Here is a 27,025-nt window from a genome sequence, read left to right on the forward strand (position 1 = left end):
CATGTCAAAGGATACAGAAGCTATGGAGGTAGCTTCTCCAAGTGAGTTAACACAACAAGTTCAAGAGGTATAGCTTCCCTGCACTCCCCAATGGCACATGAAGTTTCCACCAGATGGAAGATACTCCCCTTTTCCGTTCTTAGAGAGTTTTAAACCCTCCTGTCCAACAGTTCTTACCCCCTCACCAGGTACTAATAATAGATTTTTTAAAAGAACTCCAGTACATTCTTGAGTGACAAGAAAGAAACAAAATATGAAGTATCATAAAATTGGCAATAAAGAAATTCCGCTACTGGTCCTGGCTCTGTCCCTGACTCAAAAAATGACCTGTTTTCTAATCTGTACGACAAATGAGTATAATACTAGACAACTTCCAAAGTCTCCTCTAGCTTAAAGTTCTATAAATTTACTTGGAAAAAAGGTTTAGCTATGTTTACAGGTGACTGGAGCTCACCTGGTTTAAACCATTGTTTCCTCAACCACAAAGGCAGATGAAACTTCTACTCCTCTTAATCTGTTATAAGTAATTAAATTAACAAATAACAAAACTAAGTGACTTATAAAGCTTGAACAATTTTAGATCTATACATTAAAACATATGCCTAGCAGAGTTCCACTTCCAGTGATTGTAGGGAGACTTGTATTAGGCTAACTTTCCCATACATAAAATTATAATTCTGTACAAAATACTAAAAAAAAACTATTTGAAGGCAGTGGAAAGCACCAAAAGCAAGCAGAAACTGGGGGGAAGTTGGCCCCTGAAAGAAGGGAACTGCACTGGATGAGATTTGCATTTTTATATGGCTTTTTGCTTGAGGGGCTCCTCCATTCCTTGAGATTAGTGTGGATAAAAACTTAGACAAAAAAATCATAGTCTTGCTGTCTTAAGGAGTCAGATGATGGAGTTCAGAACTGCCAAAAACTTTTCATGGCTAGAAAGTAGAAAGGATAGCCCACGAGAGAGGGAGACACAGAGGAGCCCCCAAACCTGCACATAAACTCTGCCCGAATCCTAGATAAATACTGCATGTATAGGAAAAACTCCAATGCATAGGAAAAACTCCAATGAGCCTGAAAGCATAAAGCAAAAAGTGGGAGGAAAAAAGCAGAGATTTCAACTGCTTTTCACAACAGGAGAAATGAACTGTAGAGACTGAATAGAATCAAGTTAAGTACCAATTAGAACATAAAGCAGTGGTGTTCAGTAGGAAATAAGAGATCCACAACGAACTGTATACAGCTGAAAATTACCAGACATGTGAAGTAACAAGAAAATGTAATCATAGGCAAAGAAAAAAAACAATCAACAGAAACCAACTCCAAGAAAATCCTAATGTCAGAATTAGCAGACAACAGAACAACACTAGATGAAATGGACAAATTCCTCACAATACACAATTTACTCAAACTGACACAAGATGAAACAAAATCTGAATAGTCCTATATCTATTAAATAAATTGAATGTATTATAAAAAAACTCACAAAAATGCTCCAACCCAGATGGCTTCACTGATTGCATTTTATCAAACATATAAGGAAGAAATAAAACCCATCTTCTGCAAATTCCTTCAAAATTTGAGGGAATTCTCAACCTATCTTATGAGTCTACCATAACTTATGCAAAACCTGAAATGAAAATTATCAATCAATATTCTGATAAATGTAAAAAAGGATCCTTAACAAAGTATTAGTGAATCGAAACTGGCAACATGGGACTTCCCTGGTGGCGCAGTGGTTAGAAATCCACCTGCCAATGCAGGCGTCACGGGTTTGATCCCTGGTCCAGGAAGATCCAACATGCCGCAGAGCAACTAAGCCCATGTCCCCCAACTACTGAGCCCGCGTGCCACAACTATTGATGCCCGGGTGCCTAGAGCCCATGCTTGCACCAAGAGAAGCCACCACAATGAGAAGCCCTAGCACCGCAACCAAGAGTAGCCCCCGCTCACCACAACTAGAGAAAGCCTGCACGCAGCAACAAAGACCCAATGCAGCCAAAAATAAAAATAAAATAAAATAAAATAAACTGGCAATATATTAAAGATCATCATGACCAAATGGGATTTATTCCAGCAATTAAAGTAGTATACTATATTAACATATTAAAAGAATAATGGGAAAAATTAAATGGTAATTTCAATAGATGCCAGAAAATCTCCTGAAAAAGCTGAATACCCACTCATGATAAAAACTCTCAGCAAACTAGGGAATAGTAGGGAACTTTCTCAACCCTATAAAGGGCAACAATGAAATCCTACATGATACTTAGTGGTAAAATAAATGCTTTCCCAATAAGATGAGAAATAAGGCAAAAATGTCCACTCTCACAAATTATACTCAACATTATACTAGAGGTCCTAACCAGTGAAGTAAGACCAGAAAAGTTAATTAAAGGCATAAAGACTGGAAAGGAAGAAACAGAACTGTGGCTCTTTGCAGATGACTATCATCACAAAATATTTAGAGTAACTAACATTAACAAGTGAAGTTAATGAGACTGTAGGATATAAAATCAATACACTGACTCAACTGTTGATTAGTAAGGTGTATAATGGCAATTTTATAATTATATAACCCTAGAATGCATATGAAAGCTATTTGATGGTTCTCTCCATTTGGTTTACTTAAAATTTTCAAAACAAATATATTGAAACAATAGGAAAAACAAATTTCACATTACAGCAAATACATTAAATCTCCAAGTTTCAATGCTATTAGAAAATACATTTAATTTTTCCATGTTTCTTCTCCATTTATAACATCAATAGTCAAAGCGAGCTTCTCTAATCTACCATGTGGTTTATACAGTCACTACCACTGCTTTTTACTCTCTATGGAAAACGCTTGCTGCTGAGTAGTAAACAGGAAATCATACTGTCATTTTCTCTCTCCTTAATCACTTTATAATTTATTTCAAAAGTCACTTTGTGAATAAAACATGAACAAAATGTACACAAGTACATACAAATGAAAGGAGAGGGAAAGACCCTTGGACTTAGATAAGCACCCCCAAAAATGCACACTTTGTTTTCTGTAACAACTTACAATTGACTAGATCACAACACGTGTTAAAAACATAACCAAGCTTACATTCTTCGTTACTGAGGTATATTTTGCACAGTGGGGATTAAGCTGTTTTGTGAGAAAACTCATAAACATATAAAGTTTTAGCTTAGAATCAACAAATACTAACATTCTAGTTCATCTAATCAAACCATTTCATAGGATATAAGACAAATGTCATTCAATAGATACAGTTTATGGATATCCCTGAATTGGAAACTATAAGTACAAGGCAAACTAGGGAAAAAGTTCTTTAAAAGCACAAGGTGGTTACACACAAAAAACACAACATGAAAGTTAGATTTGTTAAATACAACAAAAAGTGTAAGCAATTAATATATCATGCATTTTCATCAATCAAAATGTTTTAATGATAAAACTACCTCTTAGATTTGTACCAATTTCAAAACATCAAGATGATGAGTTGACTAGAAATACATTACAAATTTTAACTTGTTATCAAAGGAACTGGCTCTCCACATTAATAAAAGACTACTTAGGTTTTTAAGAAACAGTACTATTAACCAAACAAAATTTTATGAATTACAATAAACCCTTATATAATATTATTACAATATACTTATTTCTATAATTTAAACCATTTAAGCAGGTTAAATTTCCCATTTTATTAATACAATAACTTTCTTAAGAGCAAATATTACTACTAAGCTGTAATGGAAACTAAGAAAGCAAAACTTTTGACATCTAGTTTAAAGACTGAGTTACCTAGAGTATGCCTACAGGCTGGTCTTTGAAGAAGGTAAATTAAGAAGTGTCTAATATATATGCAGATGCCTCTTATCCTGATGTGCAGTCAAACTGTGAGGTGCTCTCCTAGGACCAGTAAGAAGGAAAATGCAGCTAATACTCCAGTTTGCAACTGACGTTTCTTTTATTGTCATTTCTTACACCAACAATACTATGTTAATGTGCTATCTCAATTAATACTCACCATTTTGCAATTGCTCCAGATAAGTACAGGAAAAAAGGTTTCACTACTGATCTACCACTAATAACCGAAGTTAGGAAAGCATTTATCCTACATAATATCAGTAATTATCTTTAAGTTTTTTCTTCCTTTTCTAGGAAGATATTTACTGAAGAGCAACTTATTAACACTAAAATTACAAATAAAATGAGATTATACCTGGATAGGAGCTAAGAACTGATTCATAAATACAGGTTTGAGAAAAAGGACTGATAGTCAAAGTAAGAACTATAAATTTTTCTATATTTATTTATTTTATTTATAGTTTAATAGTTGAAAACCACTCCTCTACATACATTATCTCGCAATGCTTACAATCACACTGTGAGGTAAAGGAGGCAGATATATTCATTTTCAAATGAGTATACCAAAGTTCAGGTGATAATAATCTACCCAGGGTAATAAGCAAGGAGCAAATAATAATTAATAACCTTTCAGAAGAAATTCTTTGAACCGAAATACAAGCAAACAACAACAGACTATATAATGAAATTTGCTTGACTAAAACATAAAATTATTATTAAAATAATACTGAAAATCTCTAAAGGGATAAATCAAGAGTGGAAGAAAAAAAAATGTCCAACTGTTTCAACTAATCCTTTCAAGAGTACAGTTAAACAATAGCATCACAAATCCTCACTCAGTGAAATCTAACTTATCAAAGTATAGGGAAAATACATAAATTGTAAAAATAGAGGACACTATCTGGAACCCCAGTCTTTCATTCAGAAATATACACAGACTAAAAGGGATCACCAGACGCCTGAAGAAAACAACCACTACCAAAAAAAGAACCAAAATAAACAAACTGGAAGAATTATTCAATGAGGAGAAAAAACTTAAAATGTTTTTAGTGTCGTAAGATTACAGATTATATTATATATGTAAAATAAGAGCTGGTGACTATGAACTAGATGGAATTCCCAGAAATATAAAGTAAAAGCTGAGATAAGTAATTCAATAAAGGGCAAGAGAGTCAAGGAAATCTCTCAGAACAAAGAGAAAAAACAAAGATAAAAAAAAAGAAAAACTTCAAAACAGAGTATTGGTATAGAAGCTCTAGGAAAAAAACATGAAAGAATATAGAGAACATAGAAGGGAAAAAATAATGAAAGAAATACAGAAGATTGCTCAGAACTGAAGAACAGCCCACATTTTCAAAGGATCCACCAAATGCTTTATAGGATAAATTAAAAAGGACTATAACCCATCCTCCTTAAATTTCATAACACCAAGGATAAAGAGGCATCAACACAAAAAGCTTCCAGAAAACAAAAATAGGCTACCTACAAAAATACTATCCATATTAGCATCAAACCTCTTATCAGTAAAACTGGTTACTAAAAGGTAATGAAACACAACCTTCAGAATGCTGAAGGAAAATAATTTTAAACTTGAACTCTATACCCAGCCAAGGGCATGTATCAGGTGCAAAAGTGAAAAGGACACTTCAAAAATGGTGTTGACAAGCACCCAAACACATTCCTTTTGAAAACGGTACTTCAGGAAGTACTCCAGAAAACTACAAAATAAATCCAAAACAAAAAGAAAAAAGACATGAGAGCTAAGAAAACACTTTTCCAAAAGTGCAATTAAATAATGATATTAGCTAAGCATTATACTCAGAAAAAAGTCAGTTCATATTAGAACTTCAACAAACAGTATGATTAAAAAGCTAGATAACCAAGTGATATGATGAAGAAGGGACACCCTCTTCTACCAACAGGGGGAAAATGTAGTAATTAGAAAATTCAAAAATAAGTTATATGCCAAACTAGAAGCCAAACTAAAGTATGGGATGATCTTGAGTACCAAGAGAGTATAAAAATCCATCTATTCAATCCAAAAATGGGCAGAAGACCTAAACAGACATTTCTCCAAAGAAGATATACAGATTGCCAACAAACACATGAAAGAATGCTCAACATCATTAATAATTAGAGAAATGCAAATCAAAACTACAATGAGATACCATCTCACACCGGTCAGAATAGCCATCATCAAAATATCTACAAACAATAAATGCTGGATAGGGTGTGGAGAAAAGGGAACCCTCTTGCACTGTTGGTGGGAATGTAAATTGATACAGCCACTATGGAGAACAGCATTGAGGTGCCTTAAAAAACTAAAAATAGAACTACCATACGACCCAGCAATCCCACTACTGGGCATATACCCTGAGAAAACCATAATTCAAAAAGAGTCATGTACCAAAATGTTCACTGCAGCTCTATTTACAATAGCCAGGATATGGAAGCAATGTAAGTGTCCATCGACAGATGAATGGATAAAGAAGATGTGGCACATGTATACAATAGAATATTACTCAGCCATAAAAAGAAACGAAACTGAGTTATTTGTAGTGAGGTGGACAGACTGTCATACAGAGTGAAGTAAGTCAGAAACAGAAAAAATTCTGTATGCTAACACATATATATGGAATCAAAAAAAAAAAAGAAAAGAAAACGGTCGGAAGAACCTAGGGACCTAGGGGCAAGACGGGAATAAAGATGCAGACCTACTAGAGAATGGACTTGAGGATACGGGGAGGGGGAAGGGTAAGCTGGGGCAAAGTAAGAGAGTGGCATGGACATACATACATTACCAAACGTAAAATAGATAGCTACTGGGAAGCAGCCGCATAGCACAGAGATATCAGCTCGGTGCTTTGTGACCACCTAGAGGGGTGGGATAGGCAGGGTGGGAGGGAGGGAGATGCAAGAGGGAAGAGATATGGGGACATATGTATATGTATAACTGATTCACTTTGTTATAAAGCAGAAACTGACACACCATTGTAAAGCAATTATACTCTAATAAAGATGTTAAAAAGAAAAAATCCGGGCTTCCCTGGTGGCGCAGTGGTTGAGAGTCCGCCTGCCAATGCAGGGGACGCAGGTTCGTGTCCCGGTCTGGAAAGAACCACATGCCGCGGAGCGGCTGAGGCCACAACAGTGAGAGGCCCGCGTCCGGCAAAAAAAAAAAAAAAAAAATCCATCTATTCTCTATGGATCCCATCATACTACTCTGTTTAGCAGTATTATGTACATAATCATAATATGGATTAATGCTTTTTAGAGGCCACAACAGTGAGAGGCCCGCGTCCGGCCAAAAAAAAAAAAAAAATCCATCTATTCTCTATGGATCCCATCATACTACTCTGTTTAGCAGTATTATGTACATAATCATAATATGGATTAATGCTTTTTAGAATCAGCAAATATAACTATTATAAACCTTAAAAATATAAAATCAATGTTACAGTTGACATAAAATGGGAAGGGAATGTGGAATTCAAGGGAAAGATTGTGAGGGGTACTAATTTTCCTCAACTTATAAAGTGGCAATTCTACTTTCTAGAATTAACGGTGCAAGTGCTAGAAGTTTAATCACAAACACCAAAAAATAAACAAATATCAATAAAAGGAGGAAGGGCAAGAATAGGCATTAAAAGTTTAAATTCTTCATTTTTTCACAATGAAGATATACTAGATTACTTAAGATTCATCAAAAATAATGTTTAGCATATTATATATAAAACTGGGATAGAGCTTCCCTGGTGGCACAGCAGTTGAGAGTCCGCCTGCCGATGCAGGGGACACGGGTTCGTGCCCCGGTCCGGGAAGATCCTACATGCCGTGGAGCAGCTGGGCCCGTGAGCCATGGCCGCTGAGCCTGCGCGTCTGGAGCCTATGCTCCGCAACGGGAGAGGCCACAACAGTGAGAGGCCCGCGTCCGGCAAAAAAAAAAAAAAAAAAAAAACCTGGGATAATAATCAGCAGAAGAATTAAAAATAGAAAAGGTCTCTCTGAGGAAAGAAACTAGTTAGAAGAGGTAGAGTTACTTTTCATTCTATACCTTGTGTACTATTCAAATTCTTATACTTATATGACTATTACATCCCAAAATACACACACACACACACACACACACACACACACACACACTCATTACAATCCCCATTCACTAAACAATTCAGGAAAAACACTGAGAAATTCTTTTTCATTTTTCTATATTCCATGCACTATACACCAAACTTCTATTTTGGTATTTCAAACAAGACACAATTAATTAAATAAGACTCAAGAACCACCCAAAACCCTTGAAAAAATGTGGTGATAGTAATAGCTTACATTTGTGTTAGAACTGCCAAAACACATCCACACCCACTATCTCATTTAATCCTCACAACAGTCTTGTGAGAGCAAATTTGTGAGATTAATAAAGTAAAACTCGGGCTTCCCTGGTGGTGCAGTGGTTAAGAGTCCACCTGCCGATGCAGGGGACACGGGTTCATGCCCCAGTCCGGGAGATCCCACATGCCGCGGAGCAGCTGGGCCCGTGAGCCATGGCTGCTGAGCCTGCGCGTCCTGAGCCTGTACTCAGCAACGGGAGAGGCCACAACAATGAGAGGCCCGCGTACCGCAAAAAAATAAATAAATAAATAAAGTAAAACTCCAAAAGGTTTAAGTTATTTGCCAGCCCCCCCAACAAAATAGGAAAAATAATATAAATGTAATGGACAAGTTAAAAATTTTTTTAAATAACTTCTATACAGCACTGAAATGTGAAAATGCTTTCCAAATGTATAATATGAGAATAACATGAGAAAAATTAAACAACAGTACGAACAGCCACTTTGGAAAACAGTTTAGCAGTTTTTATAGAGTTAAACATACACTTACCATATGACTCAGTAATCTCATTCTTAGGTTAATACCCAAGAAAAATGAAAACATATCACACAAAAACGTGCACTCAAATGATCACAGCAGCTTTATTCATAACAGCCAAAAACTAGAAACAACCCAAGTGTGCACCAACTAGTAAACAGGTAAATTGTGGTATGGCCAGATAGTGGAATACCACTCAACAAGAAAAAGGAACAAACTAATGATATATACAACAACATAGATGGATCTTTAAAGTATTATGCCATGTGAAAGTAACCAGACACAAAGGACTACATATTGTATGATCCTACTTATATGAAATTCTAGAAAAGCAGAATTATAGTAACAGCAAATCAGTGGTTGCCAGAGTTCAGGGAAGAGGACTGACTGTGCAGGGGAATGAGGGAACTTGCTGGGATGATAGAAATATTCTATATCATGATTTTAGGGTTTGTTACACTAGTGTATAAATTTAGCAAAATTCATCAAAGTAAAAATTGGTGGATTAAAATTGGTGAATTTTATTGTACGTAAATTACAACTCAATAAGGCCAATTTTTTTTTTTTTTTTTTGCGGTACACGGGCCTCTCACTGCTGTGGCCTCTCCCGTTGCGGAGCACAGGCTCCGGACGCGCAGGCTCAGCGGCCATGGCTCACAGGCCCAGCCACTCCGCAGCATGTGGGATCTTTCCTGACCGGGGCACGAACCTGTGTCCCCTGCATCGGCAGGCGGACTCTCAACCACTGCGCCACCAGGGAAGCCCAATAAGGCCGATTTTTAAAAACTCATTAACACATAATCATATTTAACTATTGACAACAGCTTTTTAGCCTAAGTATTAACTACAGAACTTCAAAGAATATTAAAAATCACTAAATTATTAAGAGGTAACTTTTAACCAGAAAATAGATATATGAGAACTTAAAAGCTCTGAGAATGTAGCCATCTTCATCCTACTGAATTTGGCCATGTGGATAAACAGTAGTTGCCTGGCAACTAATCTAAACTCTAGTCTAGATTTCTAATAAACACACTGACTACATAAGCAGGTGATCTCATGGAGCATAAACTAAGCTTTACATTGAAGAGTTCCTTTAGTATTAAAAAATAATAATGCATTTGAATTATTTATCTAAAGTATTTAAATAACTTTAAGAAATAATAATTATTTCTTATTAACAAGGAATAATAAAAGTAGATCATGAAAAATTAAAATATGAAATTAAACATACATACACACACACACACACACACACACACACAATCCCTTTCCTCATACGGTCTTTTACTTTAGGACTTTACTTATCTAACTATGGGATTACTGAATCCGTGAGTTTGTGAGTGAATCCTTCCTTTTTACTACTTTAAGCCCTTTCCCTGCCACCGCCCAAACTGGCTCAGTATAATTGAATACTTTTATTTATATATTTACATGTCTTTAAATGCATACAAGTTAGATACTTTTCTAGATATTAAATCATTCTAAAGACACCTCTCTGGATTGTAGAATCTGTGGACAATACAGAAAAATACACCATGAACTTTCTGTAACATCCATGCACACAACATACCAGAAAGCCAAACCTTCTTGATTATAAATGATCAAAATCAAGAATTACAAAGAATTCCTAAATAACAAGAAAATTCCTAACACATATGTTAAATATCATTTCTATCTTAGTGGACACAGTATGTCACAGTTTACTTTGTTAACAGCATCAGAAAAAAATATCAACTTCCAGGACACCACTTAGTGTTAGCACACTTACCAACCATATTATTTTCAGTTTTGTTGAACACTTACCCCTCTTCTGAACCCAACCTTCTTTCACAATGGTAACATCGCTCATGATGGCGCCCCTCTGAGCCCCCAACTTGGAGAAAAGGTACTTTGTGATACCAGCTTTGGGGTTTGGATTCTCTGCTGCTGCTGCCCTTCCCACTCTCTAGTGATGACTCAGCCTGGAAGGAAGTATTGAAGAAAGAATTTCTTTTTTTTCCATTCTTGCAACTCACACAGCAATAACAAACAACTAATTCTTTGTAAATGTCTTCAACTGGCCTGACCTCACATAAAAGTCTAGCTCTTCAAACTGGGGAACTTATTTATTAAGTAGTTTTATAATGAATGCACTTCCCTGGTCTTGTGACAGAACTTCAAAGGACAGTGAAACTTTTAACCTACAAGGTTGCAACAAAAAAATGTGTTAAGAAAACCACTGTCACACCTACACAAATAATACAGAAAATTTCCTTGGTAATGTGTGTTTGAGGTGAAAAGGGAAGAGAATGAAAGTGAGGTGGACTAAAAGTAAATCTCCATGTATGTCTAGTTTCAAAATCTCAGTAAATTTAGAAATAGTATGGCAAAGCAATTGTGAATGTTTTTAATTGCTGGATTTTATGTAAAAAACAATGTGCTAAGTAACCAACATTTATGTATGCTTACTCTGCCTTGTTCCAAGAAATATTTTAGGTAGATTACAATAAATAAAATATTATAAATCATATAAAATCAATTATTTTTTAAAGTAGATGGAGTGAAACAAAGGGAATATGAAAGTGGGAAAAAGTATGGAGTATTCAGGACATGTCAAGAACTATTACAGGTGCTTACATCTATTATACAATTAACTCCATTTCATAGATGGGAAAACTGAGGCTCAGAGATTAAGTGGCTTGCCTGATTTCAACACAGCTAATGAATGATGGCACCAAGATCTGAACCCAATCTACCTGATTCCAGAGCCTGCATTCTTATTGACTTAAGATAAAAAGAAGCCAGAGTAAAAATCTACATATTTGTGAAAGGTGGACCACAAATTTAACTTGAAGCTTTCAGGAAGCAATACAAATAAGGAAATACAATCAGTTTCAATATTTACAGTATCCATAAATATTTTAAAAAAGAAAAAAAGAAGTTGTTCAGAAGGAAACAATTGTTCTAGGACAAAAATCTGAAATTTAACCCATAGGTCTTCATAAGATACCTTGTAGTGTAATAAACAAAAGCCCTCAAAAATATCCTCACATATATACAGCAATATATATGAGCTTTACTGGCTATTTCTTATTGTCCCTCTCAAGCTAAAAAGGAAAGTGCCAAGATAAAATTGAATTAAAGCATTTCCACAGAAAGGAACCAAAAAACGTGACCCAGGAACCCAGGCATAAATTTCAGATAACCAGAAAAATGGATGTATGGACTATATAACTATACTATTTTCTCAAATATGGTTTTAATAAATAGTGCATAGGAATAAGTTCAAGGTTAGACTTCCTAGCTAGTATTGAAATGAATTACAGTTCTTTTTCCAATGCAAATTAAGTACAGAGCCTAATAATTTAGCAGTCAGGAATTAAGACTACCATTCTCTTAAGAAAAGACTGACAAAGTTTATGTGGCTGAATAGAAGACCACCCCACTCATGTGCCATGGGGCTGAGGGCAGCAACTACAGGCTGGAGCAAGACTGTCCTCAAAATCATTCAGAGTCAAAAGGAATATTAGAATCTCGGTGTATTCTCCCAAAATATGTTTGACAGAATACGAAGAGAAATTCCAGAAAAATAAGAAGAAAAAGAGGGTTAAAAAAAGAAAAAAAAATTATTTGGTCAAGTAAGTTTGCGAAATTCTATAAACCATGTCTTTCTCTTGAAACAACACTATTACCATATTAAAGGTACAAAATATATAATGTATAACCTTATTTATCTCAGCAAATCCTAAACTTACTTGAACACACAGGGCTTTTTTTTTTCCTTTAGTAACATGTATTGAAATCCAGGGGAACACACTGTGAAAAACAGCCATAGGAAATGGCCACATAATTCAAGACAAGACCCATTTCACCATTAAAAACAGGCAAAAAACAAAAACAAAAAAGCTTCCAGTAAAGAATCAAAACATCATTTTAATTTGATTTATGTAACTTCCTGAAGAACTCAACATGGTCAACTGGCTACTTAATATGAAGCTAGATAACTGAAAGAGTTAACTCTTTATACAACATAAATAATTACAATTAACCCTTGAACAACATGGGTTTGAACTGTGCAGGTCCATTTATACATGGATTTTTTTTCAATAAATACAGTACCTGCATTTTCATTTTACAGATCTTTAAACTAAGTGTGGGGAAAAGTTTGTGTTCAATTAGAGACCACAATATGTAGAATCAAAAGAACTAAAGTTTGAATCCTTATTTTATCCACACTGTTTCAGCTTCCTGCCCTTGGATAAGTCATTTACCAATTCCTTTGTTTTTGAGACAGAGATAGCAGTAGGCAGATTTCTGACACTGGGGTTGGGATGAGGGAAGCAACCCACCCCAGTACTGGTCAAGAGTCAACTGTATAAAGGGAGTTAAATATTAGGGACACTAGTGCAAAATGAAGTCTTTAAAAGAACTGCACTTAGACCTTCTCTTTGGTAGTACTTACAGCAAGAGGCCTCACATCTATTAAGCCATTCTTGGTTTCTGACTATAAAATTGTATACTCTGGGTAAATGAAAATTCGTATCTTAATATCCTTGGGATTGGAAAGGTAAGAGATCAGCGACCAACACTTAGTAATAAACAAAAAATAATACACATCCAATAAACATATACAGAATATTTTCCTATTAAAATAATTTGTATTATAATACCCTTATATAAAACACTAGAAAAACAAAAGTATTTTCAAAATTGGTTCTATTTTTTTTTTTAAGTGGACATTTCACTGAAAGAATCTTAAAGCTAGAAGGGACCCTCATTTTACAGTTGAGGAAACAGAAATCAAGACAGGTAAGTGACTTGCCCAATGTCATACAGCTACTTTATAAGAGAATCAAGACCACAAAAACAGGTACACACTTTCCACTAGCACTGCCTCTTCAGGACAAAACGATATATTGAAATATTCAGATCAACCCAAAATCAATGAATTCTATTTTATAAAGAAACTGTTTCCAAAAACTAGTTTTTTAGATAAAGATGTTTATCAGTGCCTAAACATTTAAACTTTTTAAATGTATATTAAATCAACAGGACAAAATTTATCATCTTCAATAGGGCCAGTGAACCAGGTACTACAGAGATGGCTTTATCCATTTTGCATCTTAAAATGTTACCAAATTCCACCCATATTCATAATTTTCAGCTTTAAAATTGCTCGGGTCACCTCTGGCTAAAATGATACATTATTTGAACACAATTTAAAAGACGTTCAAAGGTATACTACTCTAGGATTATGATCAATAAGCTAGAAATAAACGCTGTCTTTAGTACAGAACCAATGCTATCAACTCTCAAGCAGTAAACTATATTCTTTGATCTACTTTTCCTACAGTGGCAACACTCTTGCACCAAGTCAAATACACTCTCCCACTCAGTCTTCCATGTTACTAAAAACACTAATCTGCCAAATGATGAGCTGTACTTCAGGCATGTAATCTGCTTCCTAAGGTAGAGTCCTACAGTCCTAACTTCTTTAGAAATGTGTTCTATCCAATGAGCTGTAAGAAAGAAAATTTGGTATATTTTTCTTTTAAACCTATTGCGTTAAACATTCATTGCTGGGTAATCTAATTTTTCCCATTCTTATAAAAAATTTCATACAAAATTCTTAGTAGATTCAATTTATAATTCACACAAAGCAGTTACACTAAAAGTATTTTCATACAAAATTGAGAATTTGATAATGATAATAATTACATTTGAATGTCATTTTACAATTTACAAAACATTTTCACATCTTTTACCTTATTCAATAGCATTATTATTTAGTAAAGCAATTTAATGCTGCCTGGCACATAAGAGATGCTCAACAAATATGGAATAAATGAATGAATGGATGAGTGAAAGAACAAAGATGCAGCTTTAGATACCTAATAAAGACGAAGCAAATTAATACTGTAAGTTGACAGAGAATGGTATGAAGCCATGGTAAAAACAAACCTAAACTTAAACATTATGGAAGCACCTACAAAAAAATAATTAAAGTTGAAATAAATATTCTTCCCTATTCATTAAAGTATGTTTCCTATTAATTTTAATGCCTAACACACATTAAAATTATCCTTTTTTCTCGACTTTTTGTTGAGATGGTCAAGTTTCAATTCCCAAACAAATCAGGCATCAACACTGCCCAAAATTATCCATTATGGGAGGAAAAAGGGAAAGAATAGGATATTTTCTTCATGATACTTTTAAGAATTTTTAAAAGATATCTGTTTACTTACAGCAGCCAACCATTCAATTTTAAGCAATAAAGTTCTTCAAACATCTGTTTAAAATATCATTCGCGCAACATTATATATATATATATATATGTGTATATATATATACACATATATGTTCATTCAGTCAATAAAGATGTATTGATTATCTACTCTGTGACAAGAACTATAATTGAGTATACAGGGGGCAAGCAAAACTAAGTATTTCAAAACTCTTTTCCAAATGTATAATACTTTGTTATCAAAGTGCTTTCACATATATTTTCTCATTTAACTCTGAAACAAATTTGTGCAGTAGCTATAACATCTACAATTTTGAACCTAAGAAGACAGTAACCAATCAATAACGATGACATTTCCTCACAGTTACCATAACAAGTTAGTGACAAGTAACTACTTCTTCTATCAGTTTGTTATGCTTGCTACAAAATAACACAATATGAGCTCTGAAAAACATGTACAACATTTGTGAATAGTTCTGAACATTTTTTTCTGTAAAAAATTATATTTCAGAAGTCCAGTAAAGCATGTTTTCAAACAAATTAAAAATTAAATATAACTACTGCATCACAAACGAAATTATAATAGAAGACTAAAAGTTAAGTTGACATAAAGTTAAAAAGCACCCCAAGCAATTCTATTTTATAAAGAGCAAAATTCATAGGTTAATAAAATCCTGTATGTTAATTTCTAAGTTAAAAGCCATGATACAAATCTATAATACAACCTTCTATAAACTACTATACATTTGGCTATAATTAATACTATGTAGAATATACTTGCTCTGCACCCACATTTTTTATATACTTTAGGTACGCTAGCCAAACTAAAGTAATGAAGAACTGATATCCAAATACAATAGAAAGTTGCTACTCTGAAAAACAATGATGGTCAAGGGTAACCATGGTGTAATTCTATGATATTTACTGATTTTAAAAAATAGGTGAGACTAATGTATGCCATAATAAATGCATAAGGCTAATGAAACTTTTAAAAGGATTTGAGGGAAAGGAAAAATAGTGGAGTGGAAGGGAAATTCAAGGTAACCTGATCGCCACTTCAAATAACTCTAAGCCAGTCTGTCCTTTTAAGAGTTATCCTGCTAAAAACATATCATATAGGGAAGTGAACCATACAAACTATACTTTGGATACCTTTCCTCTCTTCATACTACAATACACTTTGTGGATTTTCTTTCAACTCTTTCCATATAGATATCTTCACTGTTTCACACTATGGGAAAATACTTGAATAAGCAAAGGCAAGATTTCTAACTTTCACACAAAATATCAGTTATTCTAAATTGCCAATTCTTAAAAATCAGCTTTATAAACTTTGAAATATGCATATAAAACCATAAAGCATTTCCCCCCCTCTTCCCTACCCCTGTTTAGGGCATTTGCATGCCATTTCAACCAACACATCCATTATTAATCGAGTAAAAAAAAAAAACTCATGCTGGGTGATATATTTAATATTCTAATTTGAAACAACTAAGAAAATGCTTATTGGATTCTTCTGGCTCACCTAAACCACTGAACAAGCTCCTGACAAATTCACCCCTACATTTCTCATGTAAAATGTGGCTTGTCTCTATTTGAAAGCACTTATGTAACAACACACGGACAGGTTAAGGGTTGCTACTAAAACAATCTTAGTTGCACAGTTGGCCATATTTTTCCAATACACCTGTAAAATCCTTCTAAAATCTGACTCAGGGACCTCCCTGATTATAAAACAAAAAGAATACACACACACACAAATGTCATTAATCAGCCTGACAGATTTTACTCCTGATTAAACTGAAAGTTAACCAGTAGGTATGGAATCCTGTAACAAAGTTCATTACAATGGTGCATTAGAAAGAGCACAGGACAGGACAAGAAACTTGGGTCCCTATTCCCAACTCTGCCCGGCCCAGACTAATGCTGTATAAGGCCCTTTAATTCTCTGTGCCTCAGTTTCCTTAGCCATAAAAATAAAAGTATAGCATTAGATGAACTCTAAATAGCTCTTATTTATGGTTCTTCAAGTTTAAAGCTACTGAGTATCTATTTCACTTATAGATGGCATCTTAGGTGATAGTATCCTGATTATACACAGTTCCTGTCCTCAAAAGGTTAATATATAGTTGAGAAGATAAAACATTCAAACATCAATTCCACTCAGACAAAATTTGGACTAAATTCCACTACTGGCAAAAATACCATCTTCCTCCCCCTCTCATCCCCTAGACTCCCAAATATAGTCAGAGGCTTTTTCAATTAACATAGAGAAGAAAAATTCTCATTTGAAAATCTCCCAATGATTTCTTCCAATAATTTTTTTTTACTTTTCCCTCTGAATATTAGCAAAATATACCCACTTAAAAGTGTGAAATATCTGTAATTGGTGACAAATAAATATAAACAGAGTACTGAAAAGAACTAAAAACCAAATCTACAGGTCAAGAAGCATACACCAATTTACCTATCGACTACCATTTGGAGATTTCCTGGCAAAGGAAATGTTTACATCTAACATGTTCAAAGACTATGGTGCTACAATAAAACATGTAAACATCTGTGGCATTTAATTCAGCATTTGAAAGAAATGAAATTTTAGAAAAGTTACGGATCAGTCAATATGTTTTACTATATTATCTTGATTTCTGTGGAAATTATACTATACAAGTTTATTGAAATTTAGCATTGTCATTGTGAATTCTAATAATAGGTACAAACAGGTTAGGACAAACACTGAAAGAAAAAGTGTTTCAAAATTACTAAAGTTAAAATGAAACAAAATTTTACAATGCCAGAAAAAGTATTTTCTCCTGTGAAAATCACTTTCAAAAGTGTAACAGGCTATTGTGAAGATTAAATGCATTTATACACGTTAAGCACATATAACAGTACCTGGCACATGCAAGCGCTCATCAGGCACTGGCTAGCATTAACTCTAAATTGAATGTAGCTCTATCATACATAAAAGACCATGATAAAACATGTAAGTTAACATCAGATGATTCAGGCAACTACAGAAAAGTACATGGTGTACGAAAGGAACATTTAGAATTCTGATGCGCACTCTGAAACCTGGAGTAAAAGAGAAATTTTAAATAATTTAAATACTCTAACACAAATCTACAAAAATTAATCATGTGCATTGATTTATATTAACTTAAAAATAAAAATGCAAGTCAAATTACACGACTGATTTGGTCAAAATGAAATGATTTCTTTTTCTGTCTTGCATCTTATGTTAGTCATATATTTTTATGTTAAATATTTTTTAGTGCTTGAAACTTAATCTCACTATAAAGACTAGATCCTATCAAATCATGCTAAAAATCCAATTAACACATCATTAACAACTGCCTTATCTTCCCAAGGGTGAATTATAGTACTAAAAGATATAACAACAAAAGAAAGTATAGCCATCTTTTCATAAAAATAGGCAAAGTTTAAGTAAATTCTAAACTTCCACAAAATTAATTTGTAAAACCAGTTCCTCTTTTTAAAGAAAACTAAGTAGTTGAAAATTTCCATTGAATTTTTTGTAAGAATGTCTCATGTTTAAATAGAAAGCTAGAGTTTAAAAAACCTTAAATCCTTACTTTGCACAAGACTCTATGCTAAGTACATGTGTCCCATATGTTTAACGAAAACATGTTTAGATTTGCAGTGATTATGAAAATAAATTCACTGTCTGATAGTGGTGATCTTCTGGATGAAATGTAAATAGTAAAAGTTTTTAATCAAATCAGTCCCTACCACACAGTTCACACTCTAATATTTGTTGAATGAATGAATGAATGAAATCTTATTTAAAATATTTTACAGCCATTTAAGTTACATAAACAAAAACATCCAAAGCAATATTCTGACATACACAACTTAAACTAAGAGTCAAAGTAAAAATTAATTTTAAGTTGGAAAACAATTCACTAAAGTAATCATTACAGAACGGCTAAAAGTAGGAGACAAAATGAATACAAATAATAGTTTCAAAAATTTTTTGCAGAATTACTTTAGACATTATTTTTCAAACACTCTAAGAATACATACTGCAAATACACGGTACAAACATAAAACTAAAACTTTACATTCACCTAACTTCCAATGTTGCCTCATTCGTGTGATACATGCACTTCCCTCACTTTAAAATTAAAAGCTCAAACCAGTCAGATATTGGGATAAACCCTAGTGAGAAAAACAAAAAACAGGTCTTCAGATGCAATCTCACTGGTGAACTTTCAAAGTCAAGACTATGTATCGGCAAAGGAAAAAAAATCTACAGTCCTGACTTCTATCTTGCAAATAATTGTGCATCCTGTCATACACCTTAAAGCTAGTAATACTAATAAGTAGATATTCCAATAAAAGATGTTTTCACGTTTTAGACAACCACCTCCTGTAATATTCCTATTCATTTACACATATTTCGCCATGACAAGTTCTGAAGACACAGTTTCCTAAACCATCTTTATGGAATTCTTCCTCCTTTGGCTTTTTCAACTATTTTCCAACAATGCATAACCTAATTTAGTGACTTTCCATCAAAAACAAAGCCCAGTAGTTGTCTAATGATTTACAGTCCACTAAAAGATATTACATGACCATGCTTTACCAAAGATGGAACATATATCTAAATTGATGATTTGAGGCAGTTGCCAACGCATTAACTACAAAAAAAGGCACTATTCCACATTCTTTAGCTTCATGATGAACTAAAAAAGTGTGAACATTTTATTGACACCAGTAATTAATATTGATACCTGGGTTTCACTGTTGAATTTCTACTTGGAAACGTTATCCATTACAAACTACTGGGCTTTCAACCAATTACCACACTGGTGAAACGTGTTGGTTTTATTTTCATAACATTATTTGATGGAAGAAACGTGAGTATGTCAGCCTTGACTTATGGGTAAACATTTCCTCTGCTTTCAGAAGATAAACAGTAAATACCGGTATTGAAAACAGGGCCCCAAAGAAATTCAATCTAGCCTAACTGTAGATTCCCGGGAAATCCCAAACAAGGGGTGACCCCGCCTAGGAGTCAGGGTGAACACAGCAACCAGCTCCGCTTCAACTTTGGGCTCAGAAGGGCCCCACTAGCATCATGGCTGATGCAGACCGATGCGCAGGAGAAGGTGGACGAGGAAGAGGCTGGTTTGTTTACTTGCAGCCAGAGCCGCCGCCGCCGCCGCCGCCGCCGCCGCCGCCGCCGCCGCCAGCAGCGACAGCATCACTGGATCCGCCAAAGCCAGCATCTTCCGTACATTTCTATTCTTAGCACACAACTCCGGAGCGGATCAAAACCCCACTACTATTAAAAACACAGACAAGCACGTTCCCCACCTCCCACACACCCCCACCCGACCAGGGCCGTCTCTTCCTGTGCGCCGGCGGCGGAGTTGGGGGGGGGCGGTGTGGAGAACAAGACCCCGGGGAGCCGTCGCATCCCTGCCTTCCCCCACCCACGCGCACACAGCCCCCTCCCCCACCCAAACGCCCTGACACAGGCGCTCCCCGCGTTACATAACCCCGCCGCCACCCCAGGCCGAGCGGGCCCCCTCCCCTAGCCGCCGGCCGGCGAGGAGGGTGAGCGGGCTGTATCGAGAGTGGCGCAGAGACCAGAGGCGCCGGGCCCGGGCGGCCCAGACCCGGACCGCATCGCTAGGCCAGGAACACCCTCCCCGGCCCCCGCGCACCGCCGCCTCAGCTTCCCTCAGCAAAGTGAGGGGTGCGGTCTGTCCGCGCCGGGCATCCCCGGCCTCCGCACCCGCATCCCAACCCCAGCCCCCTGCGACCCAGCCCCCGCCCACGCCCCCGGCGCGGTGACAAGCCGGACACCCCCACCTCATTCACCCACCGCCACCCCCGCCCGAGGGGGGTCCGGAGGGAGAACAGGCGCGGCGGGGAGAGGGCAAGAGTTGGGGGCGGTGGCTGTTACCTGCAAAGGCGGCGGCGGCGGCCCCGCAGCTGCTCGGGCGGCGGCGGAGGATGGAGCCGGGGGGCGGGGGGAGGAGAGGGGGCGACTCGGGGGTCCCCCTCCCTCCTCCTCCCCTCCTGTCCTCCCCCCACCCCGCAGAGCCTCTGGCCCCCCTGGAGCCGGTGTGGCCGGCGGGAGGGCAGGCGGCGGGCTGCAGGGGAGGGAGGGAGGGAGCCGGCCTGGCCGCGGAGCTGGAGCGGGAGGAGGCGGAGGCGGAGGCGGCGGCGGCGGCAGCGGCGGCGGCGGCGGCGGCGGCGGGAGGAGGGAGGCGGCGGGGGGAGGGGGCGGAGACTCTACGTGGGAATCGGATCTCGGCTACAAATTCAATTCATCACCAGAAAACTCCGCTCGGGCGGGGGCCGGGTCGCGCCGGCGAGGCGAGGCGGCGGCGGGTGGAGGCTCTGGGCCCTGGCGGGCTGGCGCGGGTCGGGGGTCTGCGGCCTCCTCTCGGGCTGCGCCCCGCTGGGGGGCCCGCCGCCGCCTCCCCGCCCCCTCCTCCCTATGGGGCCGCCGCTGATCAGCTCTCGCTACCGCCGCCGCCGCAGGCTTGTTGTTGACTTTGAGGAAAACTCCTGACGTCAGGGGCTGGCGCACGGCGACTGGCGGGAGCTGTTTCCCCGCGTCCCCAGCCGGCCCGCCGCCTCTGCCCCCTCCCCGCGGGCCCCCGTCCGCGGGCTTCCCCGCGCCCCCAAGCCCGCGGCGGCCCGCGCCCCTTCTCCTCTCGCGAGAACACGCCCCCCCTCCCCCCCCAGCCGAAGCCGGGAGCGGGGCGTCGTTCCTGGGCGGGAAGTTGTGGGTTTTCCCCGCGCCCTCGTGGCGCGCTGCGGGCACCCGAGGCCCGGCAGGGGAGGCTCTTCTGCCTTCCGCGCGCAGCCAGGCCCGGGGCTTTTCCTCCCGCCCGCCGCAGCTCCAAGGAGGTCAAGCCGGGCGCGTGAGGGGCCCGGACCTGAGGCCCCAGAGATGGGCGGTGCCCTGTGGGGGCGCGCCCCGGAAAGCTTGGAGCCGGGCGGGAACCGACCCCACCCCTCTGCACCTCAGAGGTCAGTCCAGAGTCTGACACCGTTCCTGACTCCTAGGAGACCTTATCGTCCAGTCTAGAACACCTCTCTCGGAAGAGCCATCCTCCCTGGGCTTCCTGTAAGCAGTCACCACACATAGTGTACGGCTTGCATTAGCATCGTAATTCAACCTTAAAATTTCACACTTTTTAGAGACGGTAGTTTTCATTGACTTTGGGGAAGCCATGATGTATTGCACTCACTACGAAGAAGATAGATAGCATTTCTTTCTTTTGAAGTTCATGGCTTCTGAGGATATTTGCAATGGAAACACTGTTTTTTTTTCAAAATGGCCAATTTTTTTTTAACTATACATCATACTCCATAAAGTTATAAAAGAAGTTTACTTCTTCTGACACCATGTATTATTGCTTCTGGAACACTTTGAAAAAACCGTATTATTTCACCACGTGGCTCTAACCTTGATGGTGTACCTGTTATTTCTCCCAATGCAAGATTCTTGTTAGTGCTTTTAGCTTCTTTCTTTAGAAGAGTGATTCCTTCTGACGCGCACTTCCTACTCTTACCATGTCCTGACAACACTGGGATGGTAGTCATTCTTTTACACTATATCCCTGGTATTTATATAGGGAGTTGTATTTATATATCTATGTCCACACCTTTTATGAAATGCATATCTATTGGGATTGTGGACAGGGATATGAAACCTAATTAAAAAAGGAAGTGCTTTTTAAGTCGATTTTCTCCATTTGTAAGGGAAGCACTTCTCTGACCATTTCAGAACAAAATTTGCCATTTTAATATATACAATCCACCCGAGAGTAAAAGTCCTCAATTGCTGCTTTTCTCCGTCTTCCGTATTTCCCAGCGCGTCATGAACTGATTAATAAATATACACTGTCTCCTAATTCTATTTAGTTTATCTGTGTATAAAATATAATTTATTACCATAATTATCAGACCTCTAACAGTCCCTATTGGCAAAGTGATTCCGTTACAGATTTCTTGCTTGGGAGTAACAAAAATTGGTCAGATTTTTATTCTATAATAACCCAACCCACTTTTTATTTTTAAGAAAATAGTCACTATGACACCAGCGCTAAAAAGAGTGTCTCAAAAGCTCTTTTAAATACTTAACTCTGAGAGTGGTGATATTCTGAATTACCAGATATCTCTTACCAACTGCAATTTTCATTTGTTTCCAGTTTTAACATCAACATATTTGTGAGAACCAAATTTGTCTTATGAGCCATACTGCCTCAAAATATTTCTCCATCTCATCAGATTGTATTAAATCTTAACTGGATTAAACCCTAAAAGTAAATATTGTATAAACTACAATGTATTATATACTCTGGGCTTCATGTATTTGAAAAGTTGTAAACTTCTATTTCTTCTGTGTTTTGTACTTCTACTCTAGTAGTTTCATCAATTTCTGTAATAAAAGCATATCAGTTTTTATTATACAATTATTTATTATAGAACTATTATTTACTTAAGTACCATTGTTCTTTCTCTTAGACTGTGCCATCATGAATTTTGGAGAATCTGCCAATTGTGATATGATGGTACTTCATACACAGTGTATGCTAGAGATCTCTTCGTTGTCATCACTTTCCAGTAATATGGGCAGCAGGAACATGTTCATCCATGGGAATGTCCCTCCTAAATTTTGGAGACAAAGCCCTCATTCTTTATTAAGCCAGAAATTCTTAAGGCTAGTATCTCTCAGTAGTAGTTACTTATGCAGCTTAAGTATTCACTCTTCTTGACTACCAATGAATAAATTAGATAGAGAGCTATTTGTTAGTACTTCCACCATTTCTTGGGAGTAACTTAAACTAGAAGGTACATTTAGAATTTCAGGACATCAGGTAACAAAAATTAAGTTACTGCCTCTCTGCCTTTATAACAAGGGTATCTTGTCTCCAGTGTCCAGAACAGAACATGACACAAAGTATGCACAAAATGTGTTTGTTGGATAAATTAATGAATGAATGGGCAAATAACTCTTTGTGTCCTATGTGCAGTTTATACTGTACTCTCCTCTTGGGATGGCTTATTGGAAAGATCATGAACACACTTTGGAGACTTGGAGATCTGAGTTCAAATCCTCCCTCTGCAGAATTGAGGTCTCAGGCAAGTTTCTTAACTTTTCTAAGCTTTAATTTCCTCATTTGTGCAACGATGATTACAACTACTTCAACAGCTTATTATGAGAATTAAATGTGATGAAATATTAGATAGTATCTAAAACATAGTGAGCGATTAGCAAGCTAAAATTCCTTTACCATAAACATGAATATATTTGTTAACACTAGCTGCTACAACAAATAAATACAAAAATCTATCCTGGCACACAGCAATAGAAGTGTATTTCTCATCCATGTAAAGTTCAGAATGGCAGGCAAGTCTCCTCTAGGCATTTATAAGAATAAAGTTTCTTCCATGTTAGAGTTCTGATGCATTCAATACATAATCACAACATCAAGCTGGCAGAAAGGGGCAAAACATGGAGGATCACTCAAGGAAGGTTTTGTGCACATCACTTCCATTCCCATTCCACTGGCTAGAACACTCCCAAGCCACCAAACTACAAGGCAACCCATGAAATGGAGTCTAGCCCAGGAAGAAAAAGAAATTAGTTTGATGAACAGCCAACAGTCTCTGCCACAGTTGGTTTCTGAAATAACCATGCTAAGTCTATAGCTGTAATTAATGAATATTCTAAATGATTAATAGAGCAATTTCCAAAAGAACATAGTTTAAATCCAGGTATAAGTAGCAGAAGAGTAAGTTACAATAGTTATCGATACTGTCTTTTCTCTTTTTTACAGCTATCTTTCTTAAGGTATAGGTCTGTATTAGTAACATGAGAATACCTGAAGAACAGGTATGTCACTAATCTGTTGCCATGTGCAAAGGGGATACTTAAAGCTCTCTGGAAACCTCCCTCTTGTTTTATATTGGCAGACTTGTTTTCCTGCTGTGTTACTAGAGTGTGAATGAAAAATTTTTCATTCATATTGTCATGTTCTCTCTTAGATGGCTAAGTCTGTTAGCAACTTAAGCAATCTCTGGACATTATATTTAGTATTTCAGAACACTTGGGTCACAGAAAGTTACCACAATTAAATAACTGCTCGTGGAGAATTGACCTAGAATTCATGTTCTGATTCCAAAGCAACAAGCATACACATTATTATTCGGACTGCGGGTGAATAGAGGTATGCAATAATACTAATACCTACATATTTTAATCCCAGAGCCTCATTTTAGGATATAATTTTAACTTCCTGAGGTGGTGTGCATTTCCTGTTTCAGAACCTGCTCTGTGAGGACTCAACTTCTTAATACAACTGCTAGCAGTGAAATAATGACAGTAAATTTCCAACCCTCACCTAGGTAATTACCTCAACTCCTTCCTCAGTTATCTCATGTAAATACAGTTCTGTTCCAGAAAGTTTCCCCATCAATTTTAAAACACAACTTCTTCTACTAGTGAAGAAGTAATAAAGTACTAAAATACTTTCCGAGTCAACTGGAAAGCTTCAGATCTACACCTGACTTTTTTTTAACCCACTACAAAGTCCTTCAACTGTTGAATTTGTAATATTTCATTAAATAATACTAGTTTGCTTTTTATAGTAAGAGGAAATTCAGTATCAGAATTTTTCTATCGACCTTTAGTTCCTAGATAGAACTATGGCCACTTTCAGCTGCAAACACTATCTCAATCAGAAATTAGATTTTAAACAAAACACTGAATTTGATTTAGAATTCAAGCCTTCTTTAGGCTGAAAGCCTGTATGGGGAAAACAGGCAAACTCATCTTCTCTATTTCTCCATCTCGTTTTCCTCTTACCCCCCACAAGTTAGTCTCTGGATGAAGGACAAAACAATTCTTATCTAGCTGGTAATGTTGTTATCCAGTTTTGCACTCTCTTGGCCTGACACACAGAACCCCCCATAGGATTTACAGGACCCAGTGCAAAACGGAAATGCTGGGTCCCTTGTTGCAAAATAATTAAGAATTTCAAGACAGCAAAGCAGAGGATTAATCAAAGTACAGGTCTCTGTGCACAGGTCTGCACAGGTCACTGGCCCATGAAGCTACTGATATGTGTTTAAGGTCGGCTCTCCAGGGTCTCTTTGGAGAGCTGCTTCTGGGCTTCTCTAATTGCAACCCCTACAATGTGGGTAATGCACCTTTCCTTTTAGCTGTCCACTCCTAATCACCCCTCAGCTCCTGTTTCCTCAGCCCTGTTGTATCCTCCCTACTGGAGTCCTTTCACCCTCTGGCAGAAGGTCTCCTAGGCAGGACTCAAGATGGCTCCAGCCAGCTCCTTCTCTCCCATGGGACTTCACCTGGTCCTTGGGAAATACTCACACATCCTTTGCCCTGTAGGCCATTCTCTCCCTCTTGATTCTGCCACAGAAACAGTTGGGCAACCTGCTTCCCAGTTTCTACAGAATCCCTTCATTGCAGGGAACAAACACATCCCAAGCTCTCACAAGATCCCACAGAAGCCCATGGAAGCCCCCTGGCATGAGCTGAAGAAGCATCCTCCATGCCCTCCCCACTGGAGTTGGTGAGTTCAACTTTCCCCAGTAAAATCCCTACACAAATCTCCTCTGTCTCAACTATTTTATATTCTTAAAGTGAATAAGAGCATTTGAGTTGCAGAATAGGCTTTGAATTATTTCCTTCATGATAGTTACCTAACTTGAAATTTCATACTTTTTTGTATTGGGGGATTTCAGTTAAAACTTCAGTTTTGGGCTTCCCTGGTGGCGCAGTGGTTGGGGGTCCGTCTGCCGATGCAGGGGACGCGGGTTCGTGCCCCGGTCCGGGGGATCCCACATGCCGCGGAGCGGCTGGGCCCGTGAGCCGTGGCCGCTGAGCCTGCGCGTCCGGAGCCTGTGCTCCGCAGCGGGAGAGGCCACAGCAGTGAGAGGCCCGCGTACCGCAAAAAAAAAAAAAAAAAAAAAAAAAACTTCAGTTTTAAATTCCTATTAAAAAGCATATTCTCTCTGTGGTATAAATATTTTCTGTTTCTTATTTAGATGTGTGCTCA

At 37.8% G+C, this 27,025-nt stretch overlaps 1 protein-coding gene across 5 annotated transcripts in view; it reads right to left on the reverse strand.

The window, feature by feature from the left end:
• Positions 1–21,029, reverse strand: part of AKT3 (AKT serine/threonine kinase 3) — a 397,729-nt gene extending 376,700 nt beyond the window's left edge. For 4 of the 5 annotated variants that reach the window (XM_067729502.1, XM_067729501.1, XM_067729504.1 and 1 more), the window contains exons 1-2: positions 20,890–21,029; positions 10,532–10,689 (exon numbers count right to left, since the gene is read on the reverse strand). In XM_067729502.1, the coding sequence (XP_067585603.1) occupies positions 10,532–10,577 (46 nt within the window). In that variant the 5' untranslated portion in view covers positions 10,578–10,689; positions 20,890–21,029. The remainder of the gene's footprint in view (positions 1–10,531; positions 10,690–20,889) is intronic. The other variant, XM_067729506.1, reaches the window with a different exon arrangement.
• Between the last annotated feature and the right edge of the window lie 5,996 nt (positions 21,030–27,025).

This window comes from Pseudorca crassidens, chromosome 2, assembly GCF_039906515.1.
Source record: "Pseudorca crassidens isolate mPseCra1 chromosome 2, mPseCra1.hap1, whole genome shotgun sequence".
NCBI classification, from domain to species: domain Eukaryota; kingdom Metazoa; phylum Chordata; class Mammalia; order Artiodactyla; family Delphinidae; genus Pseudorca; species Pseudorca crassidens.